Source organism: Orcinus orca, chromosome 10 (genome assembly GCF_937001465.1).
Source record: "Orcinus orca chromosome 10, mOrcOrc1.1, whole genome shotgun sequence".
Lineage (NCBI taxonomy): Eukaryota > Metazoa > Chordata > Mammalia > Artiodactyla > Delphinidae > Orcinus > Orcinus orca.
Genome location: NC_064568.1, coordinates 43,769,358 through 43,796,197, shown reverse-complemented (window position 1 = coordinate 43,796,197; position 26,840 = coordinate 43,769,358). Strand labels below are relative to the sequence as shown.

At 41.0% G+C, this 26,840-nt stretch overlaps 1 protein-coding gene and 2 long non-coding RNA genes across 3 annotated transcripts in view; 2 read left to right on the top strand and 1 right to left on the bottom strand.

Moving 5' to 3' along the window:
* The window catches only part of RPL14 (ribosomal protein L14), a 95,675-nt gene extending 76,590 nt beyond the window's left edge, over positions 1 to 19,085 (bottom strand). The window contains exon 1 of the mRNA XM_049693621.1: positions 19,081 to 19,085. Coding sequence (XP_049549578.1) covers positions 19,081 to 19,082 — 2 coding nt within the window. The 5' untranslated portion in view covers positions 19,083 to 19,085. The remainder of the gene's footprint in view (positions 1 to 19,080) is intronic.
* Positions 1 to 26,840, top strand: part of LOC125960315 (uncharacterized) — a 327,486-nt gene that overhangs the window by 213,384 nt on the left and 87,262 nt on the right. The gene's annotated exons all lie outside the window — the stretch shown is intronic.
* LOC117195857 (uncharacterized) overlaps positions 1 to 26,840 on the top strand; it is a 127,714-nt gene that overhangs the window by 71,690 nt on the left and 29,184 nt on the right. The gene's annotated exons all lie outside the window — the stretch shown is intronic.

Genomic DNA, 26,840 nt, shown 5'->3' with positions numbered 1-26,840 from the left:
TCCTGAGAGTTTCAGCTCTCACCTTCCTGCCCTGCACCTGATCCATGCTTCTGCAATTCTTCTGATTTGGTTTCATTGCTTTTTCTTTGCAGAAAGCATGTCTTCACTTGCTTTACTATTTTTGAGTTTGGAGAACAATGATTTTTTAAATGAAAAATTGGGGTAAATTGTGATGTCTACTTAGGAAGGAAAACTGCCCTAGGATGTGGAGAAATTCAAGAAAAGATGGCTAATAGTGAACATATTTCTCATCTAAGGTATGACATGGGCTTGACTTGGAGGTCATAAAGGAGTGTTTGACGATGTTTTGTAGAAAGAACTTTGTCTGAAGGAGCCATCTAAAAAGGTTCAGGCTGATTCATTCCATTTCTTATGACCAGAGCCTTTTACGGCTTCATCACAGGAGGTTATAGATGGGTGTTTTGAGGTTCTCCTAGAAACAGTCTGGATTCTAGGAGTATGGCTTATATGATTAATTTGGTGCCTGGTGGTGACTGAAGAGCTCATCAGGCTGAATGTTGAATCTTAAATATGAACCAATAGCCAAGACAGGGCAAAGCCACCAACATGCATTATGTATAGAGAGAAAACAAAAACAACAGCAAAAACAAAAACTGAACAGAAAAAAGGAACTCATAGAACAAATAAGACAATGCAAGTAGCAGAAGAAAATATAAAAAACAAACCCCAGAATCACTAAACTTCTCAGAGAGACTTGAAGATACCGTATCCATTAAGCAAGAAGGAAACACGATGGAAGGGGAACTATTTAGAGTACATGAAAACTTCTGTTGGGCATTTAAAACATGACAGATGAAGGGAAGAGTCCAGTTGACTGTTTGGAAAATAAGTATGAAGAAATACGTTAGGATCTATTATAAAAAGATAAAGATAAGGAAAGAGAAATTATAAGAAAAAGAGGATCAATTCTGGAAGTACAGCATCCAATAACAAGTTCCAGAAATACAGCAGAGAAAATGGAGGGGGAGAGATTATCAAAGAAGTAATACAAGAAAAACACCCCAGAATTGGAAAAAGATAATGTCCAGATTGAAAGTGCTAAATTGAGTGCCGAGTACAATGGATGAAAAAAAAGGCAAAGAAGACATGTTGTTTTCAAAACATTGATGATGGAGAGAAGATTGGAGAGAGAGATGGAGAGAGAGAGAAGGAGAAAGAGAACAAACAGTTCACTTACAAAGGAATAGAAATCAGATTGGTATCAGACCTCTTAATAATAACACTGAATACTAGAAGATGGTGAAATTAGGCATTAAGATTCCCTTCTGTGACCAAGTAAAATGGTGATGATGGTAAAAAATAATTCCAATATACAAACAATAGCTAATATTTATTGACTATTTACAAAGTGTCAGGAAGTAAGCTAAATTCTTCACATTGACCTTTCTTGTTTAATGTTCCCAACAAATTTATAAGTTTTATTATTATTTCCCAATTACATATGAAGAAACTGAAGTGCAACATGATTAACTAAATTGTTAAAGGTCAAGCAGAGAGTAAACTTTGGAGGCAAAATGAGTTTCAAAAACTTATGAAAATACTTGGATCATGCAGTAAGATGTTAACATTATATCTGTCATACAGGGTAAGAGAGTAAAGAGAAGAAAAGAACAAAAAGAGAATTTGACAAAGATTCCCTATGTTTTAGTTGTAAACGAAATATCAATCAGAGATGGAAAGGGGAAAAAACAGTTTTGTAGCACTTAGGAACTGTTATTTCTGTTTCACAGCTGTGCTAATGAGCCTGACTGCAAAGTCTTTGCCATCAGGGAATGTCTGATACTTTGCATCCACTATGATACTAGGCACCAAAACAAATACTAATCTTCTGGTGAAGCCAGCTTGTTAGGTCAAAATGTGTTCTGCTGTGAATGAAGCATGTTTGTACCTTGAGCCCCACGTATCTTGTGAAGCAGGAGAGGGAGTTCAAGGGGAAAACACTCAGGGTGTTTTGGCAGCCCCTGGAAAGGTGGGCGTGTCTCTTGAGGAAACAATTTAATTTACTTTTCTCCAAGTAGGATTGTGTAGGTAACAGAGTCTCCGTGAAAAGTTAGTGTGAACAAAGGAGGCTCTTAGGAAGAGAGTGAATCACCTTGGGTACTGCAGCTGATAACCAGCGTTGGTAATCTTCAAGATAGGCAGAATAAAAAAAAAAATTCTAGGGGAAATTTGATGTGTTTGGGCATTTAGAAAAATTATTGTTAGGCATGTAACAAATCTTTTGTATCACTTGAAAAAATATAGAAAATTAAGCAAATAAAAACTGGGGAAAAATAGAAAACTGTAAAGGGAAGGAAGCAAATCATAGAACAACTTGGCTCACCAGTGAATAATACTTACATTGGCTGTTTGTTCAACCGAAAAAGCTATGATTTAACCATATTAAGATGAAGAAGAGGAAGCAGGTGGTCATGACATATAAGGGCACGAAACTCTCAAATACCGTAATTGGTAATTAACGGACACGCTCTAAAATGGATAGATCTAAAAGGGGCAATAAGAGCATACTACTTAGAAATGTGAGACTAAGTATGAGAAGAAGCAGCTGAAAGAGCTGAAAGTAGATGCTTCTGAAGAAGGACAGGGCAAGGGTGGGGGTGGAGATAGGTGAGGCAGAGACCTGTCTTTTAACACTATTTATTTTTAACTAATATGCCTGTTATTCTATTATTAATTTTTTACAATAAAAAGTATTTTCACATGTTTCAAAATTCAAATGGTACAGTAAAAAGTCTGTCTTCTTTCCTGTCCTTTCCGACCTGGCTCCCCTCAGCAAAAGCCTCCAACGTTTTTTCCTTGTGCATTGTTCCAAAGACAATTTAATTATATTGTTTTTATTAAAGTGAATATATTTTTTTAATTAGACATTTAAAAATTTTTATTTACTTATTTGTATTTTTGGCTGTGTTGGGTCTTACACGCAGGCTTTCTCTAGTTGCGGCGAGCAGGGGCTACTCTTCTTTGCGGTGCGCAGGCTTCTCATTGTGGTGGCTTCTCTTGTTGTGGAGCACAGGCTCTAGGCACACGGGCTTCAGTAGTTGTGGCACTTGGGCTTCAGTAGTTGTGGCTCGCAGGCTCTAGAGCATAGGTTCAGTAGTTGCGGTGCACGGGCTTAGTTGCTCCGCGGCATGTGGGATCTTCCCAGACCAGGGATCTAACCTGTGTCCCCTGCATTGGCAGACGGATTCTTAACCACTGTGCCACCAGGGAAGCCCTAAAATGAATATTAGTTTAAAAGGAGTTTGGGCAAAAAGAACATCTGCTGAGGTATGTAGTGGACATGGTCCAATAAAATAAATTTTATCTTAATGCAGTGAAATGACTTTTGCATAAAATTAATAGAATGTCCTAATTCCTTGACATTATCAATAGTAATTCATACCATGGCTTTAATAACATTTTTGAAGAAATAATTATGTCATTAAATTAAAAATCAACAAATTTGCAATAATGACAACTTCTCTTTCTTTCTTAGAGGCATGGGCCTCAGATTTTAATTTTCTTATATCTCTTGCCAATTTTAGAAGGGAAAGATGTTGACTTCAAGCCAAATGTTCTGTCCTTACACTTGATAACAGATTCCTCTCCCAGAGCTAATGGTAAGTTTAGCTGCAGGTTTACCTAAAAGTCAATTACAAATATTGGTAAAGGCAAGATGCAATTTCGGGGCAGCCTAACTTGTTATTAAGTACAAGGTGTTTCATCCAGTCTTGTTAAACACTTTCCCCAGGGCTCTAAGGATTCATTCCTAAGCATGATGTCCAACAGGTGGAGGAGGCTGAGGGAGAGATGGAGTGGGAAAGAGTAACATCTCAAAGGCCACCCTGTTTAATTGTAAATAGTCCTGTAAACAGGACTGAGAGAAGCCCAGTCCTTTTTTTTTGTTTTGTTTTTGCTATACATTTTTTTTGAATTTTTATACAGCAGGTTCTTATTAGCTATCTATTTTATACATATTAGTGTATATATGTCAACCCCAATCTTCCAATTCATCCCACCACCATCACCCCCCACCCCCGCGGCCCCCTGCTTTTCTCCCTTGGTGTCCATACATTTGTTTTCTACATCTGTGTCTCTATTTCTGCCTTGCAAACCGGTTCATCTGTACCATTTTTCTAGATTCCACATATATGCGTTAATATATGATATTTGTTTTTCTCTTTCTGACTTACTTCACTCTGTATGACAGTCTCTAGGTCCATCCACGTCTCTACAAATGACCCAATTGCATTCCTTTTTATGGCTGAGTGATATTCCATTGTATATATGTACCACATCTTCTTTATCCATTCATCTGTCGATGGGCATTTAGGTTGCTTCCCTGACCTGGCTACTGTAAATAGTGAGAAGCCCAGTCCTTATAACTCTGTGACCATCGCGTCATTTGCCACATCCATGACAAAACAGGCTCCAGATAGTCTGTTAAAATCTTCTTTGTGTTCATTTATTCATTCATTCAAACATCAAGTTGTATTGACTGCTTACCTTGTGTCACCACTGGGCTATGTTTAGGAACTATACAGAGGAGGAGTGAGGCATACAAGGGCTCACTGGCAAGATGCTCTTTATTTTTTTGTGATGCCAACTGACCAAAGGACTTGATGAAATCATAGATTCTGGAGCGGGAAGTGACCTTAGAAATTATCTTTCCAGCTGGGGCTCAGTGAAATTAAGCAACTGGCCCAGACCCTCACTGGTATTTGCAGAACTGAGATGAAAACCAGCCACCAGGACTTCCCTGGTGGCGTAGTGATTAAGAATCCATCTGCCAATGCAGGGGACATGGGTTTGATCCCTGATCTGGGAAGATCCCACATGCTGTGGAGCAACTAAGCCCGTGCACCACAACTTCTGAGCCTGCACACTAGAGCCCACGAGCCACAACTGCTTAGCCTGCACGCCGCAACTACTGAAGCCCACGTGCCTAGAGCCCCTGCTCCACAACAAGAGAAGCCACCACAATGACAAGCCTGTGCACCACAACGAAGAGTAGCCCCCACTCGCTGCAACTAGAGAAAGCCCTCGTGCAGCAACGAAGACCCAACGCAACCAAAAATAAATAAACAAATTATATATATATATATAACCAGCTTCCAACCTACTTGGGTCCATGCAATAGATTATTAAAAGTGTAAAAGAACTGTAGGCAATGACATTCTGTAACTCTTCATAGTGAGGTTCTGGAAACATAACTGAATGGGCTCGACTTTTTACAGACTGAACAACTCACCGAACAGCTATGTGAAGAGGAAGGGAATTGCCCCCAAGGGTCAGAAACCTCCCTGACCCTCCAGGCCAACTGCGTGGTCTATCTGAGTAGCCGTGCTGGGGCGGGGAGATCATGGCAGTAAGAGCCTTGGGAAGTGATGGTTGGACAGCAGAAACTATGAGGGGAGAATCAGGAAGTGCAAAAACCAGAAATAAAATAAAAAGTCTCTAGTGACATCCATAGAAGGTGGAAGAAAGAAGGGAAAGTATGTGGGAAGAAGGGATGAGAGGCCTGAAGCTTGCCATGCACTTAGGAGGAACTCCACAGGAACTGCTGCGTTCACAGGTCTCTATGAGAATGGAAAGAATTGTCTCCAAGGGAGAAGCATATCGTTTGATATACTTAAGACAAGGATGGGAAGCTTTCTTCTACCTGTCAAGAGTTTCTGATCCACAGGGAATAAAGCAAGCAGGAATCTTTCAGAAGTAAATGGTAAATGAATTACATTTTTGAAAGAGAGAAATAAAGTACATCTCACACAATTTTCGGAAGTAAGATTTGAAAACCTGAAACACTAGCACATGCAATTAACAGTAGAACATAATCATTCATTCAGTATTGTTACTAATTCAGTTGCTGGGATGAAACAAGTGTGGGGGTGGTGTGGGAGGTCAATAGGAAGAGAAGCAAATCTGAAGGGGGAAGGATAGGGTTAAGACAGAAATAAACAGAGAAGGACAAGGGTGGTGGGTAGAGACCCAAAGAGAAAGAAAAGGAAAGATAGAAAAAAGACACTCTCAAGAGAGACAAGTGAGATTTCAAAGGAATAGCATGAAGATTCCTCATCTGCCATTATCCTTCCCTCCCCCCATCCCCAATAGCTGTGGAGTCTGAGATTTCAGGTTCCACCATCTCCCATTAGGATAAATCAACCTCTCCCACCCCATGTCCACCCCACCACGACCTCCATCCCCAAGAGATTATTAAAAATCTCTATTTTCTTTAGCTGGTGCCCACATCACCAGACTTCTACTGTAGTTTTATTCTAGTTCTTGTGCCTAAGAAGTATTGTAAAACTATGTACCCTTCACACATTTTTAAGTTAACACCTACTCTTTTTCATCTTAAGATTAAGTAACTGCAAAGGATGGAATCTCCCAATGTACACATATTATATATGAGCCTTAAATATATTTTTATCAAAACGTTGTTGCAGATTTATCTTATTCAATTTATGGGATTGTCTGCCATACAATCTAATTGGCAATGCCAGTCCTCATGGTTAAACCTATCCACCAAATCAGTCTTACTTTTACTCAGAAGAAGCTGCTTTTTAATTAATTAATTAATTTTAAAATAAATTTATTTATTTACTTATTTTATTTTTGGCTGTGGCAAGCGAGGGCTACTCTTAATTGCGGTGCGTGGGCTTCTCATTGCAGTGGCTTCTCTTGTTGCAGAGCACGGGCTCTAGGCACGCGGGCTTCAGTAGTTGTGGCTTGCGGGCTCTAGAGCACAGGCACAGTAGCTGTGGTGCACGGGCTTAGTTGCTCCGCGGCATGTGGGATCTTCCCGGACCAGGGATCTAACCTGTGTCCCTTGCATTGGCAGGTGGATTCTTAACCACTGCGCCACCAGGGAAGTCCCAAAGCTGCATTTTAAAATTCAAATAAATATGCAATACCTATTCCTTTACAACCACATCACTATACAGAAAAGGCAGGGCCAGGGTCTCCCCTAGGAGCAATTCATTCTTTACTTGTCCAGTTTTTGGATGCCCCAGAGGTGCTTGTGCCCCAGGATAATTCCCTTTGGAAGCTTTGGGATATGTGAGAGATGAGACTTTCTTGGTAAATTAGGAGAAAGATAAATGGAAGATTGCAAGCTTCTTCTCAGGCAAATTTATACTAGGAAGGAACACATCAGGAAGTTGAGGATCTGGACTCCTTTCTTCTCTCAGAAGAGATTTATTTATTAAATAAATTATTTATTCATATAAAGTTTCACATCATTGATTCATCCTTTAGAAAACTCTTCCATATTTGCAGTTGTTTCTCTATTGCTGATCCTAATGTGTGTGTGTGTGTGTTTGTGTGTGTGTGTGTGTGTGTGTGTGTGTGTGTGTGCTCTGGGACTCTTTCTTTTTTTTAATTTTTATTTTATTATGGAGTATAGTTGATTAACAATGTTGTGTTAGTTTCAGGTGTACAGCAAAGTGATTCAGTTACGCATATACAAGTATCTATTCTTTTTCAAATTATTTTCCCATTTAGGTTATTACAGAGTATTGAGCAGTGTTCCCTGTGCTATACAGTGGGTCCTTGTTGGAGATCTGTTTTAAATATAGCAGTGTGTACATGTCAATCTCAAACTCCCAATCTATCCCTCCCCCGACCAACCCTGGCCCCCTGGTAGCCCATAAGTTCATTCTCTAAGTCTGTGAGTATTTCTGTTTTGTAAATAAGTTCATTTGTGTCATTTTTTTAAGATTCCACATGAAAGTGATATCATATGATATTTGACTTTCTCTGTCTGATTTACTTCACTTAGTATGATAATCTCCAGGTCCATCCATGTTGCTGCAAATGGCATTATTTCATTCTTTTTAATGGCTGAGTAATATTCCATTGTATATCTGTACCACATCTTCTTTATCCATTCCTCTGTCGATGGACATTTAGGTTGCTTCCATGTCTTGGTTATTGTAAACAATGCTGCAATGAACTTTGGGGTGCATGTATCTTTTCTTTTAAAATTTATTTATTTAATTTATTTATTTTTGGCTGTGTTGGGTCTTCATTGCTGTGTGCAGGCTTTCTCTAGTTGTGGTGAGAGGGGGCTACTCTTCATTGCAGTGTGCGGGCTTCTCATTGCAGTGGCTTCTCTTGTTGCGGAGCATGGGCTCTAGGCACACAGGCTTCAATAGTTGTAGCACGTGGGCTCAGTAGTTGTGGCTTGTGGGCTCTAGAGCGCAGGTTCAGTAGTTGTGGTGCATGGGCTTAGTTGTTCCGCGGCGTGTGGGATCTTCCTGGACCAGGGCTCGAACCCGTGGCTGCATGTATCTTTTTGAATTACGGTTTCCTCTGGGTATATGCCCAGGAGTGGGATTGCTGGATCATATGGCAACTCTAATATATATATATGATCCATACGGATCATATGGCAACTCACAGGCCCTATGTCCAAATACAGTCACATTGGAGATTAGGGCTTCGAGACATGAATCTTTAGTGGGGGAGGATACAATTCAGTCCATAGCAGAGCTATTCACTTATGATTTATACATTTTTCTGAATGTATGCTTCAATTTTAAAAGTGTATTCAGTAAAGTAAAATGAATGAGAACATGATGAGCATCAGAAGTCCCATGGCCACAACTGCTCTTGGAGACCTATGGACCATATAACCATCTTACACAGAGATGGACCAGTGCTCATAGCCAGTGTGAAAAGCCCAGTCCAGTCTCCAGGTGTGGGCTCTTTGCCTGACTCCCTGCTGCGGGGCACATCATATCTTAGATCGGAACAAAGTACTCACTGTCCCTACGCAGAACACCGTGCCTCACCTCCTCTTCAGTTTTCTCCGTCACTGAGCCAAGGATCTAATGAACAAGCTGTGCTCTGTATTAGGGTGTGAGTGGCTGTTGGTAGAACAAAACACGGAGTGTCCCTGGGGAATCACAAGTTTGTTGGGAGGCTACAGGGCAAGTTGAGCTAGGGAGAGAGAAGGGAAGAAGAAAAGAAAGAAGTCAAAATATTTTAAAATATCGAAGTAGAAAGATTTTTAAAGCATTATTTAGTTATTAATTTGAAATTATATTACATTTTGATCATTATAATTTCTGCTTTTTGAAATTTGTCAACATTCCCTTTGTGACCTAATGGTCAAAATTTGCTAATGTTTCATCCTAGCAAGAAAAAAGTGCACATTCATTCAACAAATATTTAGTGAGGGCCTACGGTGTGTCAGGCACTGTTCTGGATTCTTAGGATCCAAGAGTGAACAGAACAAAGATCCTTGCCCATGTGAAATTTTCAATTAAGCAAGAGGAAGCCGGTGATGAGCAGTACTCACAATGAATAAGCAAATTTTAAAGTAATATTACATGTGCTATGGAAAGTGACAAATGTTTTCCAGGATAGTAGAGTAAGGTAAGTGGGGTGGGGGCACAGATTGCAATTTAATGTAGGGTGGTCAGGGAAGGCCTACTTGAAATGTGAGGGTCGAGGAGGTATGTGTGTATGTGTGTGTATGCAGGTGTTCACACTTCCTGAAGGGCTTTGTAGGGCTTTGCAGAACTTGCACTCTTAGTGAACTGGGTTTGGACAGAGGATTGTCATGATCTCAGCTTTTCAGGACTCACACTGATGATTTTATGAAGATTTGACTGTAGGGAGACAAAAGAGTGGAGGCTGGGAGATGGTTAGGAGGTTATTATCATTGTTCAGGTGGGAGATGATAGTGGCTTGGATCAGGGTGGCAGCAGTAGAGGTAGACAGAAGTAGTTGGATTGGGGATATCTGTTTTGTAAATAAGTTCATTTATACCATTTTTTAAAAATTAAATTCTACATGTGAGTGATATCATATGATATTTGTCTTTCTCTGTCTTTTGCCTACTCTTAAAATTTATTTATCTCCTTGTTTTCTTCAAGGGAGCTTAGAGTAAAATGGAAAACACCACAATATTAAGGGCAGGGAAAGATATGAGAGTAAGAGACAGAGGATGAGAGAGAAGCAAGAACTAAGATTTATGCCTGAGAAAAGCTACAGCGATTAAACACTGTCAAATGCAAGCTCCCCAAATATCACCAACGCAACCTATTGATAAGACAATGCTAAATTGATTGCTCACCCTGGAAGGGAGAACACCAGCACCACTGCAACAGAACTTTGGCTGTGTCTTCAAGGGGGCAAAGGCAAAGCTGGATATTATTGAGAATTGAAAGTTTTATCAAAGCGGGTCTTTCAGTGTGATGCTTGATCAGGATTGGGTAAAGATCATGACTAGTGGTTTAGAATTGGTGGCAACAGCAAGGTAAGGAATTTGAGGTGAGGGATTCGAAGAATCTTAGGGAGTAAGCTGTCTGTTGATGCTTCCTATAGAGGCATTGATGTGTCTTTTGGGAGGGTCATGTAATGAACTTTCACATTATTTTCCTGAGCAGGAGTCTCCTGGCATGGCAGTTATACTAATGCATACGATGGAATAGTAAAGTCATGTTAAAGTAGACAGTAAGTTCTGTGTGTGTAGGGTGAAATGGTTGTGTGTTTGTTTCAGTTCCTCAACACAAAAACCAAGCCAGGCCATTTCTTATAGTAGTGCAGACCTCTAATCCCTGGCTCTGACTACAGTAGGACTGCTCACTCTGAGCTCCCAAGGCTTTGAGTTGGTTTGACATCTCCTTAATGCTTGTAAAATTTTTGCAGTCAGTGAAGCTGCAGTTCCTAATGAGCAAAGTCAATTTAAATTGAAGAAAGCATAAGATTTGGACCAATACTGCTCATTGTTTATCTGCAATGGATGTCCCAATGGACATAATTTTTGTCCATTACTGACAAATTAGATTTGGAGTTTTCAACTCCCATTTTGCTCTCTTACAAGCTTTCAGTTACACATGATTAATGGCCATAATTGTCCTGACTTTCCATTTTTAGGAAGCAAAGATTTCCTGGTAGATGTGGCACTCTCCAGCTACCGAGCACAATTTACAGTATTCAGCCTCATTCCCTTAAGTTTGCTCACTACCCTGGGCATTGCTGAGAAAGACTCAGCTTACAATGTGGACTTAATTTTCTTATTATTTTCCCTAAAAGAATCACCAAGGTCCTACAAAAGGCTTAAAGATAGTTTTAATTCATCTCCCCATCTTATTATTAATATTGATATTATTTTGCTCTTTGGTCATATTATTTAACTAATTGAATAATTAAATAACTAATTGAATAAAAGCTGCTATCCAATGCATAGATAGGCATTACAGTTTACATAATGAAAAAATGTAATCAACATCATCCTCTCTGTAGTGGACGCTGTTGGTGTCCCACCCAGATGCCTCCACAAGGCTGGTGGACCCAACCCCAGCCGCTGGGAGTGCTGGTGATTAATTATTCACAACTGCTAGCTTCAGAGAGTTGCTCTGGCAACCAGGAGCCGTCTGGCCTGGAATATTACACCCCCCCAGTCCACCCAGGGCAGCCCACAGTCAATGAGTGACTGACATGGGATATAAAAGGCCAGCCCTCTTGCCTCAGGCTGAGACTAATTCCACTGTACAATTCATGCTTCATCAGGGCAGGAGAAGCCTCTGGTCTGTAGTGTGATCAGCCTTGGCAGCCCCTAGGACCCCTTGTTCTCAGCAATTCTGCTGGGCTCCATGGTCACACCACCAGCAGCTCCCATCCACTCCTTGCCTTGAGTAACTCCCAACATGGCATCCACTAATTTGTTTCTGAACCCCAGAGCTGTATACTTGAAAAGGTGGTCAACAGAGGTGATGATGACAGTTTGAGGAAAAGAAATGTGAAGTTGCCAGAGGATGGTGACTAAGAATAACACACTGGATGCTTTCACATTCTCTCATACACTACTGGTGGGGATGTAAATTGACTCAATCATTGCTTCCTGCTAAAATGATCATAGCCTTTGACCTAGATATTGCACTTCTTTAAATTTATTCTTAAGGTATAGTTGATTAATTAGGCAAAGAATCAGCTATCTGGAGGCCCATTTCAGTGTTATTTATAATAACAAAAAAATGGAGACAATCTGGAGCCCAAGAAAGGGGAATTATTATATATTCATGCAATGCAACACTGTTTAGTTATCTAACCATATCCTTTATTATCACTCATGGTTTCTGTAGACAGAGTGGAGATGGCTTATCTCTGCTCTGTGTTGTCTGGGGCCTCAGCTGGAGAACTTAAAGGCTGGAATGATCTGAAGGCTTGTTTGCTCTCATATGGGCAGACACTGATAATCAGCTAGAGACCCAACTGGGTGTGTCTGCTGGAACAATCACATGTGGCCTTTCCATGTAGCTTGGACTTCTCACCATGTGGTGGCTTGGTTCCAAGATTGAAAAGAAAGGAGAGCCAGGCAGAAGCCACCTTGCCTTTTATGACCTGCTGTGGAAGTCACACGGCATCGCCTATGCCACATTCTACTTATTGTGATAGTTACAAAAGTCTGGCTGGGCTGAAAGGAAGGAAACAAAAATGCCACCTCTCGATGGAGGCGTGTCAATGTCACATTGCAGGAAGAGCATGTGGGATGGAATTATAATATGCTGGTGCTAGCATCTATGGAAAATACAGTGTGACTGTAACTAGTCAAATCAATGTCTAATGGCATGGGAAAATGCTCATGATATATTATGAAGTTAAAAAAAATCAGATTACAAGACAATACGTATGGTATAATCCCACCTTTTTTTTTTTTTTTTTTTTTTTTTGCGGTATGCGGGCCTCTCACTGTTGTGGCCTCTCCCGTTGCGGAGCACAGGCTCCGGATGCACAGGCTCAGCGGTCATGGCTCACGGGCCCAGCCGCTCCGCGGCACGTGGGATCTTCCCGGACCGGGGCACAAACCCGTGTCCCCTGCATCGGCAGGCGGACTCTCAACCACTGCGCCACCAGGGAAGCCCCGGTATAATCCCACTTTGAAGAAAAACTGTATAGATGCAAAGTATTAACAGCGGCTTCCACCGGAAATGAGATGAATTTAAATGGATAACTGTATAATCACAATTTGTTCAAGTGTGTGTGTGGTGGTGTGGGGGCGTTTATGAAAGCATCTGTCTTCTTTGCCCATAGGCAGCTCCAGGGGATTCCTTTGACCCCCTGAGTAGATCATTGGATTTAATAGTCAGGAAAAGCTAGTTTTACTCAGTGATGCCTCTGCGTGTTTTGTGAGGCCCTGGCCTGAGTCCAGGTTACTTGGCGCTGATTCCCAGCAGCATGTGGCCCCAGGGACAAGGCATGAATGAATTAAAGTTTAATTAAAGGTGAAACTCTACTGTAGATGGGGCTGCCTGTTTCCTCTTGGGTCGTTAGTGCAGGTGAGCCTTCGAAAGGGCAGCACAAGGACTCCTGGTAACATTGAACCTCCCTCCCGGGCTTGTGTGTAATCAGTTCCCCTGGCAATTTTGTGGGACACCTTTCTTTTTCTCTTGAAAAGGGGGTAAAAAGATGTTGAAGGATATGGTAATGAAAACACAGAGAACCAGTGTGGGGAGAGTCTGGGGTAGCAAATGCAGAGTGGTTTCTCAGGTTAATAATCAAATTGGTCCCCAAGCCTTGCAGTCTCCCCATCCTGGGCCCCTCAAGCAGCCATTTTTAAAAGACCAGGTGGAAAAGGTTTCTTGGGGACAGACCTGACTCTGATGGGTGTCAAGGAGCACTTAGCCTGATGACCTGCTGTGGGTGTGGGCGTGGAGTGGAGGGGGTGCACTCAGTTCTGCGGCTTTGGATTTCCATCCAGAGCAGAGCCAGGGTGGACTGGTCCATGCTGCCCACACTCTCACAAACCACCTAAAGCCGACTGAATAAGAGGACCAATGGGAGGGGCTACTTACTTGGGAAACAAAATTAAGAAAGAAGTAAAGGCACTTTGATATGTACATGGAACCCAAGCAAGGAAGGTGCCATGGAGATGACTGTCCAAACCGCTGGGTGGTTTTTACAGCCACTGCCAAACTGACCTAACTGCTCAGAGAGGTCACTGGACGATCAGAAGAAGCACCTTCTATCTAGGTCAAGTGTTGGCCTCATCACACTCTGGCTCTGGAACTTTCTGTGAGGCCCAGAAGCTCCTGGAGCCACAGTCTCCTCACCTGTGAAATGGGGCTTAGGTCACCTGCCTTACCTTGCCAGAGGTGCCAGTGAGATGGTGCCTGCCAGAGTTAGACCTTATCCACTGCAAAATGGGAGTTTATCACAAGAATACAAGGAGACAGACTTTCATGGAAATTAGCAAAAGAAACCTTAGTTGTGCCAGGCCTTAGAAGTGACTGAAACTGGGTCCACGGAAGCTCCAGGGACCTCAGCAAATGGACGTTGCAGATCTTCGCAGTAACATGGTAACAATGCAAATAATAATAATCATAGTAATAGTGATAATAATAAAGTTTAGCAAGCATTGACTCTGTAGAGCACATGCTCAGACCTTTATACACATCATCTCATTTACTCATTTACTCCCCCACCCCAAGTGCCACCTGGGAGGCACTTTCACCTTCATTGTAGCCCTCCCCACCTACTGAGGCCTCATCATTCCAGCTTAGGCAAAGCTTTGGCTTGCCCACTGCTCCTGCTCCCCTCAGGACCTCTAGCATGACTCCCTTCAGAAAGCCACAGTGCCTGCTACTCACTGCTGGATTATTTCCCAGTTTCCCAACTCAAATTTCTGAGAGCAGGAACATCCCCGATCTGCAGGGACCTGTTGCTTATACAGTTATAGAGACATTCTTTAAGAAAGGAAAAATAAAACATATGAATGCAAATCTGGGCTCGGGAACCTGGAGGAGGCCTCTTCAGGTGAGGGCCCTGAAGCTTCAGTGCATGTATTTCAGGGTGAGTCAGCTCTAGTCTAATAATGAGATTTTTTGGTGGTTGGGGTGGAGGGTGACATTCCATGGGAACAAGCATGGCTGGTAAAAGTTGGTGCCTTTGAGCACAGCCTCTCTCTGCAGTGGTCTCCTCTCAACCACTCAGGGAAACCTGGTCTTGGGGGTAACCTGGCCATCTCTCCGTCTCATGTGTCCCTCTGTTCTTCATTCAGAAGCTGGACTTGGGAGAAGGAAACTGGGGCCAGGAACTAAGAGCAAGACTCCCTGAAGACCTGCAGAGCGAGGTGCAGGCACAAGGTGCATAGTGACCAAGCAGTAATTTTGTGTCCTACATATCCCTTGTTCCTTATGTACACAGCTCCCTCAGGGATCTCATGGGTATAAGAAATGGCTAGATCGACAAATTTGGGGTACTTATGGGGCTCATGGGCCCATGGCCAAATCACCTTCTTAAAATTGTCAAAAGGGCAGGAATAAAGACGCAGACTTAGAGAATGGACTTGAGGACACGGGGAGGGGGAAGGGTAAGCTGGGATGAAGTGAGAGAGTGGCATATATACACTACCAAATGTAAAATAGATAGGTAGTGGGAAGCAGCCACATAGCACAGGGAGATCAGCTTGGTGCTTGGTGACCACCTAGAGGGGTGGGATAGGGAGGGTGGGAGGGAGACACAAGAGGGAGGGGATATGCGGATATATGTATACATATAGCTGAATCACTTTGTTATACAGCAGAAACTAACACAACATTGTAAAGCAATTATACTCCAATAAGGATGTTAAAAAAGGAAAAACAAAAAACTGTCAAAAGGGACTTCCCTGGTGGTACAGTGGTAAAGAATCTGCCTTCCAATGCAGGGGACGCGGGTTCAATCCCTGGTCAGGGAACAAAGATCCCACATGCCCCGGGGCAACTAAGCCTGTGCACCACAACAGGGTAGCAAATGCTTCTTCCTCCTGGGGTCCTGGACCTCTGGAATAAGTCCCCAGAGGGACATTTTTCTGCATTTTTTTTAACAGTTGACATTCTTTTAATAATATATCTTATTGACCCAGTAAACCAAAATATTATTTCAATATATAATAAGGTAAAATTATTTATTAATCAGATATTTTGTTGTATTGTCTTTAAAAGAGAATCTCTTTTTAAACTCCTTTCATGAGGTATGATTGACATACAAAAAGCTGTACATATTTTATGTATACAACTTGATGAGTTTGGAGATATACATCATGAAACTATCACCACAATCTATTCCATAAACATATTCATCACCAAAATTTCCTCCCACCCTCTTTATTTATTATTATTTGAGGGTGGATTATAAGAACACTTAATATAAAATCTACTCTCTTAACAAATTTTAACTGTACCACACAGTATTATTAACTATAGGTGATGTGCTATGTAGTAGACTCTAGGGTTTATTCATCTTGCATAACTAAAACTTTGTATGGTTTTACTAATACCTCCCCTGGCCCTGGCAATCATCATTCTGTTCTCTGATTCCATAAGTTTGACTATTTCAGATGCCTTATATGGGTAGTGTCATGTAGTAATTGTCATTCTGTGTCTGGCTTATTTCACTTAGGGTGATGTCTCCAGGTTCATCCATGATGTCACAAATGTCATGATTTCCTTCTTTTCTAAGGCTCAATGACATTCCTTTATATGTGTGTACCACTTTTTCTTTTTTTTTTTTAACATCTTTATTGGGGTGTAATTGCTTTACAATGGTGTGTTAGTTTCTGCTTTATAACAAAGTGAATCAGTTATACATATACATATGTTCCCATATCTCTTCCCTCTTGCGTCTCCCTCCCTCCCACCCTCCATATCCCACCCCTCCAGGCGGTCACAAAGCACCGAGCTGATCTCCCTGTGCTATGCGGCTGCTTCCCACTAGCTATCTACCTTACGTTTGGTAGTGTATATATGTCCATGCCCCTCTCTCGCTTTGTCACAGCTCACCCTTCCCCCTCCCCAAATCCTCAAGTCCGTTCTCTAGTAGGTCTGTGTCTTTATTCCTGTCTTACCCCTAGGTTCTTCATGACATTTTTTCCCTTCAATTCCATATATATGTGTTAGCATACGGTATTTGTCTTTCTCTTTCTGACTTACTTCACTCTGTATGACGGACTCTAGGTCTATCCACCTCATTACAAATAGCTCAATTTCGTTTCTTTTTATGGCTGAGTAATATTCCATTGTATATATGTGCCACACCTTTATCCATTCATCCGATGATGGGCACTTAGGTTGTTTCCATCTCCGGGCTATTGTAAATAGAGCTGCAATGAACATTTTGGTACATGACTCTTTTTGAATTATGGATTTCTCAGGGTATATGCCCAGTAGTGGGATTGCTGGGTCATATGGTAGTTCTATTTGTAGTTTTTTAAAGAACCTCCATACTGTTCTCCATAGTGGCTGTACCAATTCACATTCCCACCAGCAGTGCAAGAGTGTTCCCTTTTCTCCACACCCTCTCCAGCATTTATTGTTTCTAGATTTTTTGATGATGGCCATTCTGACTGGTGTGAGATGATATCTCATTGTAGTTTTGATTTGCATTTCTCTAATGATTAATGACGTTGAGCATTCTTTCATGTGTTTGTTGGCAGTCTGTATATCTTCTTTGGAGAAATGTCTATTTAGATCTTCTGCCCATTTTTGGATTGGGTTGTTTGTTTTTTTGTTATTGAGCTGCATGAGCTGCTTGTAAATTTTGGAAATTAATCCTTTGTCAGTTGCTTGATTTGCAAATATTTTCTCTCATTCTGAGGGTTGTCTTTTGGTCTTGTTTATGGTTTCCTTTGCTGTGCAAAAGCTTTGAAGTTTCATTAGGTCCCATTTGTTTATTTTTGTTTTTATTTCCATTTCTCTAGGAGGTGGGTCAAAAAGGATCTTGCTGTGATTTATGTCATAGAGTGTTCTGCCTATGTTTTCCTCTAAGAGTTGGATAGTTTCTGGCCTTACATTTAGGTCTTTAATCCATTTTGAGCTTATTTTTGTGTAATGGTGTAAGGGAGTGATCTAATCTCGTACTTTTACATGTACCTGTCCAGTTTTCCCAGCACCACTTATTGAAGAGGCTGTCCTTTCTCCACTGTACATTCCTGCCTCCTTTATCAAAGATAAGGTGACCATATGTGCTTGGGTTTATCTCTGGACTTTCTATCCTGTTCCATTGATCTATCTTTCTGTTTTTGTGCCAGTACCATACTGTCTTGATTACTGTAGCTTTGTAGTATAGTCTGAAGTCAGGGAGCCTGATTCCTCCAGCTCCATTTTTCGTTCTCAAGATTGCTTTGGTTATTCGGGGTCTTTGGTGTTTCCATACAAATTGTGAAATTTTTTGTTCTAGTTCTGTGAAAAATGCCAGTGGTAGTTTGCGTTGCGTTGAATCTATAGATTGCTTTGGGTAGTAGAGTCATTTTCACAATGTTGATTCTTCCAATCCAAGAACATGGTATATCTCTCCATCTATTTGTATCATCTTTAATTTATTTGATCAGTGTTTTATAATTTTCTGCATACAGGTCTTTTGTCTCCTTAGGTAGGTTTATTCCTAGATATTTTATTCTTTTTGTTGCAATGGTAAATGGGAGTGTTTTCTTGATTTCACTTTCAGATTTTTCATCATTAGTGTATAGGAATGCCAGAGATTTCTGTGCATTAATTTTGTATCCTGCAACTTTACCAAATTCATTGATTAGCTCTAGTAGTTTTCTGGTAGCATCTTTAGGATTCTCTATGTATAGTTTCATGTCATCTGCAAACAGTGACAGCTTTGCTTCTTCTCTTCCTATTTGGATTCCTTTTATTTCCTTTTCTTCTCTGATTGCTGTGGCTCAAACTTCCAAAACTATGTTGAATAAGAGTGGTGAGAGTGGGCAACCTTGTCTTGTTCCTGATCTTAGAGGAAATGCTTTCAGTTTTTCACCATTGAGGACGATGTTGGCTGTGGGTTTGTCATATATGGCCTTTATTATGTTGAGGAAAGTTCCCTCTATGCCTACTTTCTGCAGGGTTTTTATCATAACTCGGTGTTGAATTTTGTCAAAAGCTTTCTCTGCATCTATTGAGATGATCATATCGTTTTTCTCCTTCAATTTGTTAATATGGTTTATCACATTGATTGTTTTGCATATATTGAAGAATCCTTGCATTCCTGGAATAAACCCCACTTGATCATGGTGTATGATCCTTTTAATGTGCTGTTGGATTCTGTTTGCTAGTATTTTGTTGAGGATTTTTGCATCTATGTTCATCAGTGATATTGGCGTGTAGGTTTCTGTCCTTGTGACATCCTTGTTTGGTTTTGGTATCAAGGTGGCCTCGTAGAATGAATTTGGGATTGTTCCTCCCTCTGCTATATTTTGGAAGAGTTTGCGAAGGATAGGTGTTAGCTCTTCTCTAAATGTTTGATAGAATTTGCCTGTGAAGCCATCTGGTCCTGGGCTTTTGTTTGTTGGAAGATTTTTAATCACAGTTTCAATTTCAGTGCTTGTGATTGGTCTGTTCATATTTTCTATTTCTTCCTGATTCAGTCTTGGCAGGTTGTGCGTTTCTAAGAATTTGTCCATTTCTTCCAGGTTGTCCATTTTATTGGCATAGAGTTGCTTGTAGTAATCTCTCATGATCTTTTGTATTTCTGCAGTGTCAGTTGTTACCTCTCCTTTTTCATTTCTAATTCTATTGATTTGAGTCTTCTCCCTTTAAACCAAATTTTTTATTATGTTTTTTTCCTGAGTGCCTGGAGCACTTGAGAGTTTAGCCAGTATCGTAGAACCTCTCCATCTCTTCTCATTTTTAGGTCTTTTCTCTAAAACAAACTCAAATGCAAGCAAACAAACTAGATGACTATGTAGGAAATATAAGGGCTGGCTTTAAGCAGGTCAGTAGCATTAGCTATTGGCCATGTGCTGGTACTGCAGCTACTATTTTTTTTTCAACTTAGTAAATTTACAAAAGATATCCCTGCCACACTATAACAAAGAGAAGCAACAAAGAGAATTAGAAAGTGAAAAAGAAGCACTATCTTCAAAGAACTACGTTAACACCTGATATCTCCAAATACACTGGTTGAGGAGAGTGACAGATGCAGTGAAGATGATCCAGCTTGAGGAGGGTGCCATTGTATATATACATATCACCTCTTCTTTATCCATTCATCTATTGATGGACACTTAGGTTGTCCATCAATATGGACAGGATATGGAAATATCTTGGCTGTAGTAAACTATGTTGCAGTGAACATAGGTATGCATATATCTTTTCAAATTGTGTTTTCATTTTCTTTGGATAAATACCCAGGAATGGAATTCCTGGATTGTACGGTAGCTCTATTTTTAATTTTTTTTGAGGAACCTCCATACTGTTTTGCATAGTGGCTGCACCAATTTACATGCCCACCAACAGTGTATGAGGGTTCCCTTTTCTCCACACTCTCTCTATTCTAACAGGTGTGAGGTGATATCTCGTTGTGTTTTTTTTGTTTTTGTTTTTGTTTTTTTTTTTTTTGCGGTACGTGGGCCTCTCACTGTTGTGGCCTCTCCCGTTGCGGAGCACAGGCTCCGGACGCGCAGGCGCAGCGGCCATGGCTCACGGGCCTAGCCGCTCCGCTGCATGTGGGATCTTCCCGGACCGGGGCACGAACCCGTGTCCCCTGCATCGGCAGGCGGATACTCATCCACTGCGCCACCAGGGAAGCCCTGTGGTTTTGATTTGCATTTCCCTGATAATTAGTGATGTTGAACATCTTTGCATGTGCCTGTTGACCATCTCTGTGCCTTTGGAAAAATGTCTCAATACTGTGCCCAGTTTTAAAATTGGATTGTTTGTTTGTTTTTGAAATTAAGTTGTTTGAATTCTTAATGTATTTTGGATATTAACCCTTTATTGGATATAGGATTTGCAAATATCTTCTCCCATTCAGTAGGTTGCCTTTTGATTTTGTAGATGGTTTTCTTTTCTGTGCAGAAGCTTTTTAGTTTAGTGTAGTCCCACTTGTTTATTTTTGCTTTTGTTGCCTTCACTTTTGGGGACAGATCCAAAAATTCCACACCAAGACAAAAGTCAAAGAGCTTACCACCTATGTTTTCTTTTAGGATTTTTTATAATTTCAGGTCTTACATTTAATTCTTTAACTCATTTGAATTTAGTTTTGTGCATGGTGTGCAAAAATGGTCTAGTTTGGGCTTCCCTGGTGGCGCAGTTGTTAAGAATCTGCCTGCCAATACAGGGGACACGGGTTTGAGCCCTGGTCCGGGAAGATCCCACATGCCGCGAAGCAGCTAAGCCCGTGTGCCACAACTACTGAGCCTGCGCTCTAGAGCCCACAAGTCACAACTACTGAGCCTGCATGCCACAACTACTGAGCCTGTGTGCCTAGAACCCGTGCTCTGCAACAAGAAAAGCCACCCCAATGAGAAGCCTGTGCACTGCAACGAAGAGTAGCCCCTGCTCGACGCCACTAGAGAAAGCCCGTGCACAGCAACAAAGACACAACACAGCCAAAAAAAAATTAGAAATAAATAAATAAAATTAAAAAAAAAATCTAGTTTCATTCTTTTACTTGTAGCTGTCCAGTTTTCCCAACACCACTTATTGAAGAGACTGTCTTTCCCCCATTGTATATTCTTGCCTCCTTTGTCGTTGACTGACTATATGTGTGGGGGTTTATTTCTGGGCTCTCTATTCTGTTCCCTTGATCGATGTGTCTGTATCTTACTGCTTTGATTAGTATAGCTTTGTAGTATAGTCTGAAATCAGGGATTATGATACCTCCATTTTTGTTCTTCTTTCTCAGGATTGCTTTGGCTAATCAGTGTCTTTTGTGGTTCTATATAAATTATAGGATAATTTAGTTGAGTTCCTGAAAAATGCCATGGGTATTCTGATAGGGATTGCACTGAATCTGTAGATTGCTTTGGGTAGTATGGACATTTTAACAATATTAATTCTTCTGCTCCATGGGCACAGTATACCTTTCCATTTATTGTGTCATCTTCAATTTCTTTCATCAGTGTCTTACAGTTTTCAGAGCATAGGTCTTTCACCTCCTTGGTTAAATTTATTTTCAGGTATTTTATTCTTTTTGACATGAGTGTAAATAGGATTGTTTCCTTGATTTCACTTTCTGATAGTATGTTATTGGTATATAGGAATGTAACAGATTTCCATATATTAATTTTGTATTCTATGACATTACTGAATTCACTTATTAGTTCTAATAGTTTTTTGGTGGCATCTTTAATGTTTTCTATATATAGTATCATGTCATCTGCAAACAGTAGCAGTTTTACTTCTTCCTCTCCAATTTGGATGCCTTTTATTTATTTTTCTCTTGTCTGATTGCTGTGGCTAGGACTTATAATACTATGTTGAACAGAAGTGGTAAGAGTGGGCATCCTTGTCTTGTTACTAATTCTAAAGGAAAAGATTTCAGCTTTTCACTGTTGAGTATGATGTTAGCTGTGGATTTGCCATGAACGACCTTTGTTGTGTTGAGGTGTGTTCCCTCTGTACTCACTTTGGTGAGAGTCTATTGGAGCCATTTTTCCAACAGCATTTGCTCACTTTGTGTCTCTGTGTCACTGTTTGGTAGTTCTCACAATATTTCAAACTTTTTCATTATTATTATATATGTTATGGTGATCTGTGATCAGTGATTGATGTTACTATTGGAAAAAGATTATGACTCACTGAAGGCTCAGTTGATGGTTAACACTTTTTAGCAATAAAGTATTTTAAAATAAGGTATATACATAGTTTTTTAGGCATAATACTATTGCACTCTTAATAGACTACAGTATAGTGTAGGTATAACTTTTCTACATATTGGAAAACCAAAAAGTTCATGGTACTCTCTTTTTTTAAATATTTGTTAAGATTCTAGTGTTTTTTTTAACTTTATTGAAGTATAGTTGATTTACAATGTTGTGTTAATTACTACTGTACAGCAAAGTGATTCAGTTATACATATATATTCTTTTTTATATTCTTTTCCATTATGGTTTATCACAGGATATTGAATATAGTTCCCTGTGCTTTACAGTAGGACCTTGTTGTTTATCCATCCTGTATATAATAGTTTACATCTGCTAATCCCAAACTCCCACTCCATTCCTCCTCCACCTCCCCTCCCTCTTGGCAACCACAAGTCTGTTCTCTATGTCTGTGAATCTGTTTCTGTTTCATAGATATGTTCATAACATATCTCTGTCATATTTTAGATTCCACATATAAGTGATATCATATGGTGTTTGTCTTTCTCTTTCTGACTTCACTTGGTATGATAATCTCTAGGTCCATCCACATTGCTGCAGATGGCATTATTTCATTCTTTTTTATGGATGAGTAATATTCCATTGTATATATATACCGCATCTTCTTTATCTATTAATTTGCCGATGGACATTTAGGTTGTTTCCATGTCTTGGCTATTGTAAATAGTGCTGCTATGAACATTGGGGTGCATGCATCTTTTTGAATTAGTTTCGTCTGGATATAGCCCAGGAGTGGGATTGCTGGATCATATGTCAACTCTATTTTTAGTTCTTTCAGGAACCTCCATGTTGTTTTTCATAGTGGCTGCATGGTGGTACTCTCTTTATTACAATATTCACTTTATTGTAGTGGGCTGGAAAGAACCACAATGTCTCCGAGGTATGCCTGTATTTGAAAGATGGGAAATATTAGGGGATATTTCTATGTGATGAAAAGGATTCAGTAGGGAGGAAAAAAATTGATGATTCAGAAAAAGGAGGGTAATTACAGTGATAATTCATGGAGAAGAGGGGACCATGCTCAGGATACAAATTGAGGGGTTGGTTTTAATGGGAGCAAGTACCCTTCATCCATTATAAGCAGGAAAGAAGACAGTATGCACAGTTGCCCTAGATGAGAATATTTAGAGATGGAAAAATGAAGCAATTTCAAATATGTCAACGATGGATGAGGCAAAGCCTTCAGCTGTGTATGATGGAGGATGGGGGTGAAGGGAGAGGGAAAACAATGATTGTTTTCCTTCAGCAGCCATCAGCTGTCCCGTGCAGGTACTGAGCCAGTGGTTGAGTTTAACAAGGGTTGCGGTTTTGACAAATGAGTATAAAGGAAGGAGGCAAGATCAAAGGAGATGAGGGTATTTGCAAGGAGGTAATTATGATGGTAAGCCAAGGGAGCTGTGCTGGGTCATGAAGTCTTTGAGAACTGCATGAGCCGATATATGTAAGTTATTCAGAACTCTGTGTTACAAATGCTAAAAAGAGGTTAGCCATTTTTACTTTTATTGCAAGGGAAGTGAGAAAATGAGGGACAATGCTTGGTAAAAATGTGGAAGGGTCAAAGGATTTATTGTTAGAGATAATACATTTTCTGATGTAATACCTCCCAGTATCTCCCTGGGGGGTTCCCTGGTCAGATGCCCATCTTGTGATGCTGTCCTTGATTCATGTAGAATCAAATCCCTAAAGTACAATTCCCAGGTTGCCACTGAGCTTCCGTTAGGCTTCCCTCACTTGTGAAGGTGAGATCTGCCAGAGGCTCTCCAAGTAAGTATATTACTAATGATTAATCTGCCAAGTGAGTCCTGTTCTGGGTTGTTTAGGCCTAACGCAGTGGCATCATTGTGGACGTTAGGTCTTTAAGGGAGTCCAGTCACTGCTTTTCCCAGGCAAAAGTTGCTAATGTTCAAGTGATCCTCTAAGTGGGTGTGACTCCAGTAGCCAAAAAGGCACACTTACCTGTGTATTGGTCTAAGACAGAGGTTTAAATTGAGAGCGCCATGCATTTACGGTGTGTGTGTGTGTGTGTGTGTGTGTGTGTGTGTGTGTAAAACTCCAGATTGTGTTCCTCAACAGGTGACAATTTAGCAGGAGCCTCGATTGTTTTCTAACTTAATCATCCATTCTCTGGAGGCCATAAACAGATGTCTCTATTTACACTTGAATTAAATTCCTTCTAATAACACTGTGCTAGATAGTAGGTGAGATGGCTTTATACATCCACAGGGCAAGACCATGAAAGCATTTTCTTCTCTCTCTCAGGTAAAAGCAAACTGCAATAGATTTCTATGGATCGCAGTAATAAGGCATTGGCTAGATCAATTTCTGCATAACATTTGAGGGATGACAAAATTAAACCTGTCAGCTAGTGCTTTAATGATGCCTGCAACAACCTAAACCTCCTGTAATTTACTGAGAACTGCCAAGAGCAATCAAGTTTTTAAAATGGCCACAAGGGGGTGTTAAAGGACTACATACTTGCTCTAATCATCCCCTCCCTCTTCCCACCCTTTCTAGTCCTTACTTGAAGAATCATCCCATATATACCCAATGTTGTTTCATTTCAACAATCTTAGTTTATCGAGTAGGTTGCTACTGATTCTCATAGTTTAATCTGAATATCAGGCTAATGTTTCCTGAGTTTTTAGCAAGTTAATGGCAGTTAGGCACTCAGTGTGGATGTTTGTGACCAGGGAGTAGATGGGCCTTTTTCCTACTTCAAGGAAGTATACTGCTCTCTAAATCCTTGGTGATGTTTTCCCCATGGAATTTGTCATGATCGACATGGATTAAAGTACTTTCTGATTTTATCTCCGCTCTCCTTTATGTTGTTCCTTGCCCAGTGACTGAGGAGGTGGGCCTGGGGTCCTGATAATGGATGAAAGACACATGGAGACAAACCTGGGGGTTACAGCTAGTTTCCTTCTGGACCATTCTATAGGCTCAGAGACCCTTCAGGATAGAGCAGAGGGCTGCAGCAGTAGCTCAGCTTGGGGGTCAAGATCACTTAAATTCCCATCAGGGGATTTGAACTTTAGCCCCCTTTGTGCATTGAATGAATGGTGCTTATCTCTATGTAATTGCTTTCTGCATGAAAAGTAGTTTGTAGGTTGTTCACTGGTTTGAGATGAAGGCACCACGATTCAGATCATGCCCTCAGTTCATGGGCAGATCTATTGTTTCTCCTGCTAGGTTCAAAATCAGACTTATGAGCTAATGGGTGAGCCATCCCCTTCACACTGGCATCCTCACTGCCAATGCTGAGTTTAAATTGCCCTTTAAGTTCCCTATATAGGCCAGAGAATCCCCACAGGCCGCATGTCATCTGACACAACAATGGCTGGATTAGGAACATCCAGGGACAGCTTGGTATTCCCTCCTCTACTGGCAGTAGTTCTACCCTGAATGGTTTTCCAGGAGTGAAGAAATAGCCATTCCTCTGGTTTATGACTTTTCTTTTTCCAAGCTTCCACTATCCAGATGAAAAGGGAGTTAAAGGCCCGCATAACCTTGTGAAAGGAGCTGTCAATGCTGAAGGCGCCTTACATGGTTTAGTTCCTGCTTAATTCTGGCTGATGCACTTGGCCCCTTGATCCCAGACAAGCACAGCGTTGCCTGGCTATCGCCTGTCAAGCGAGGCCAGCTGGTTGCTGTCCACCGCCAAGTGAGAATTCTTTGTTTTTAGATACGGCAGGGCCACGCCTGCCTCATTTCCTTCCCACATGGAACTCTGGCTTGGTGTGGGGAAACCTCACAGGCCCAGTGGAACAAGTTTGTGTGGGCAATCTAATGAGCTTGATTTTTCCTGAGTTCTAACTGCCCGTTCCTTTAGCTGCAGCCCAGCTGGTGACAGGAGGCACACAGAAGTCTGTTACCATTCTGTTTGTCTCAAGTTATTTTGGTTAACTGCATCCTGATTGGAACTAGAACTATTCCTTCCATAGATCAGAGCTGCCCCCTTTCTAGGGTGGTTCAGAGAACAGCTCTTACTTGAGCTCCTGAACAGGAAGAGCAGGCTGCACCCCCAGGCTTTCCTCTGCCTTGTGTGGGGCCCAGATCTTGTGGGGACAAGATTGAGGGCAGAGGACATCGTTGCTATAGCAGCAGTTTACTCGGCTGTGCCTCAGTAAACCAAAGGTTAGTCTCCTACTGGCTTCACCAAGGCCTCAGCTGAACCTAGAGGTCTAGGGACAATCTCTACTCGGTAGTTTTTGTTTCGCACCGTCAAAGTACAGACCACTAAAAAAAC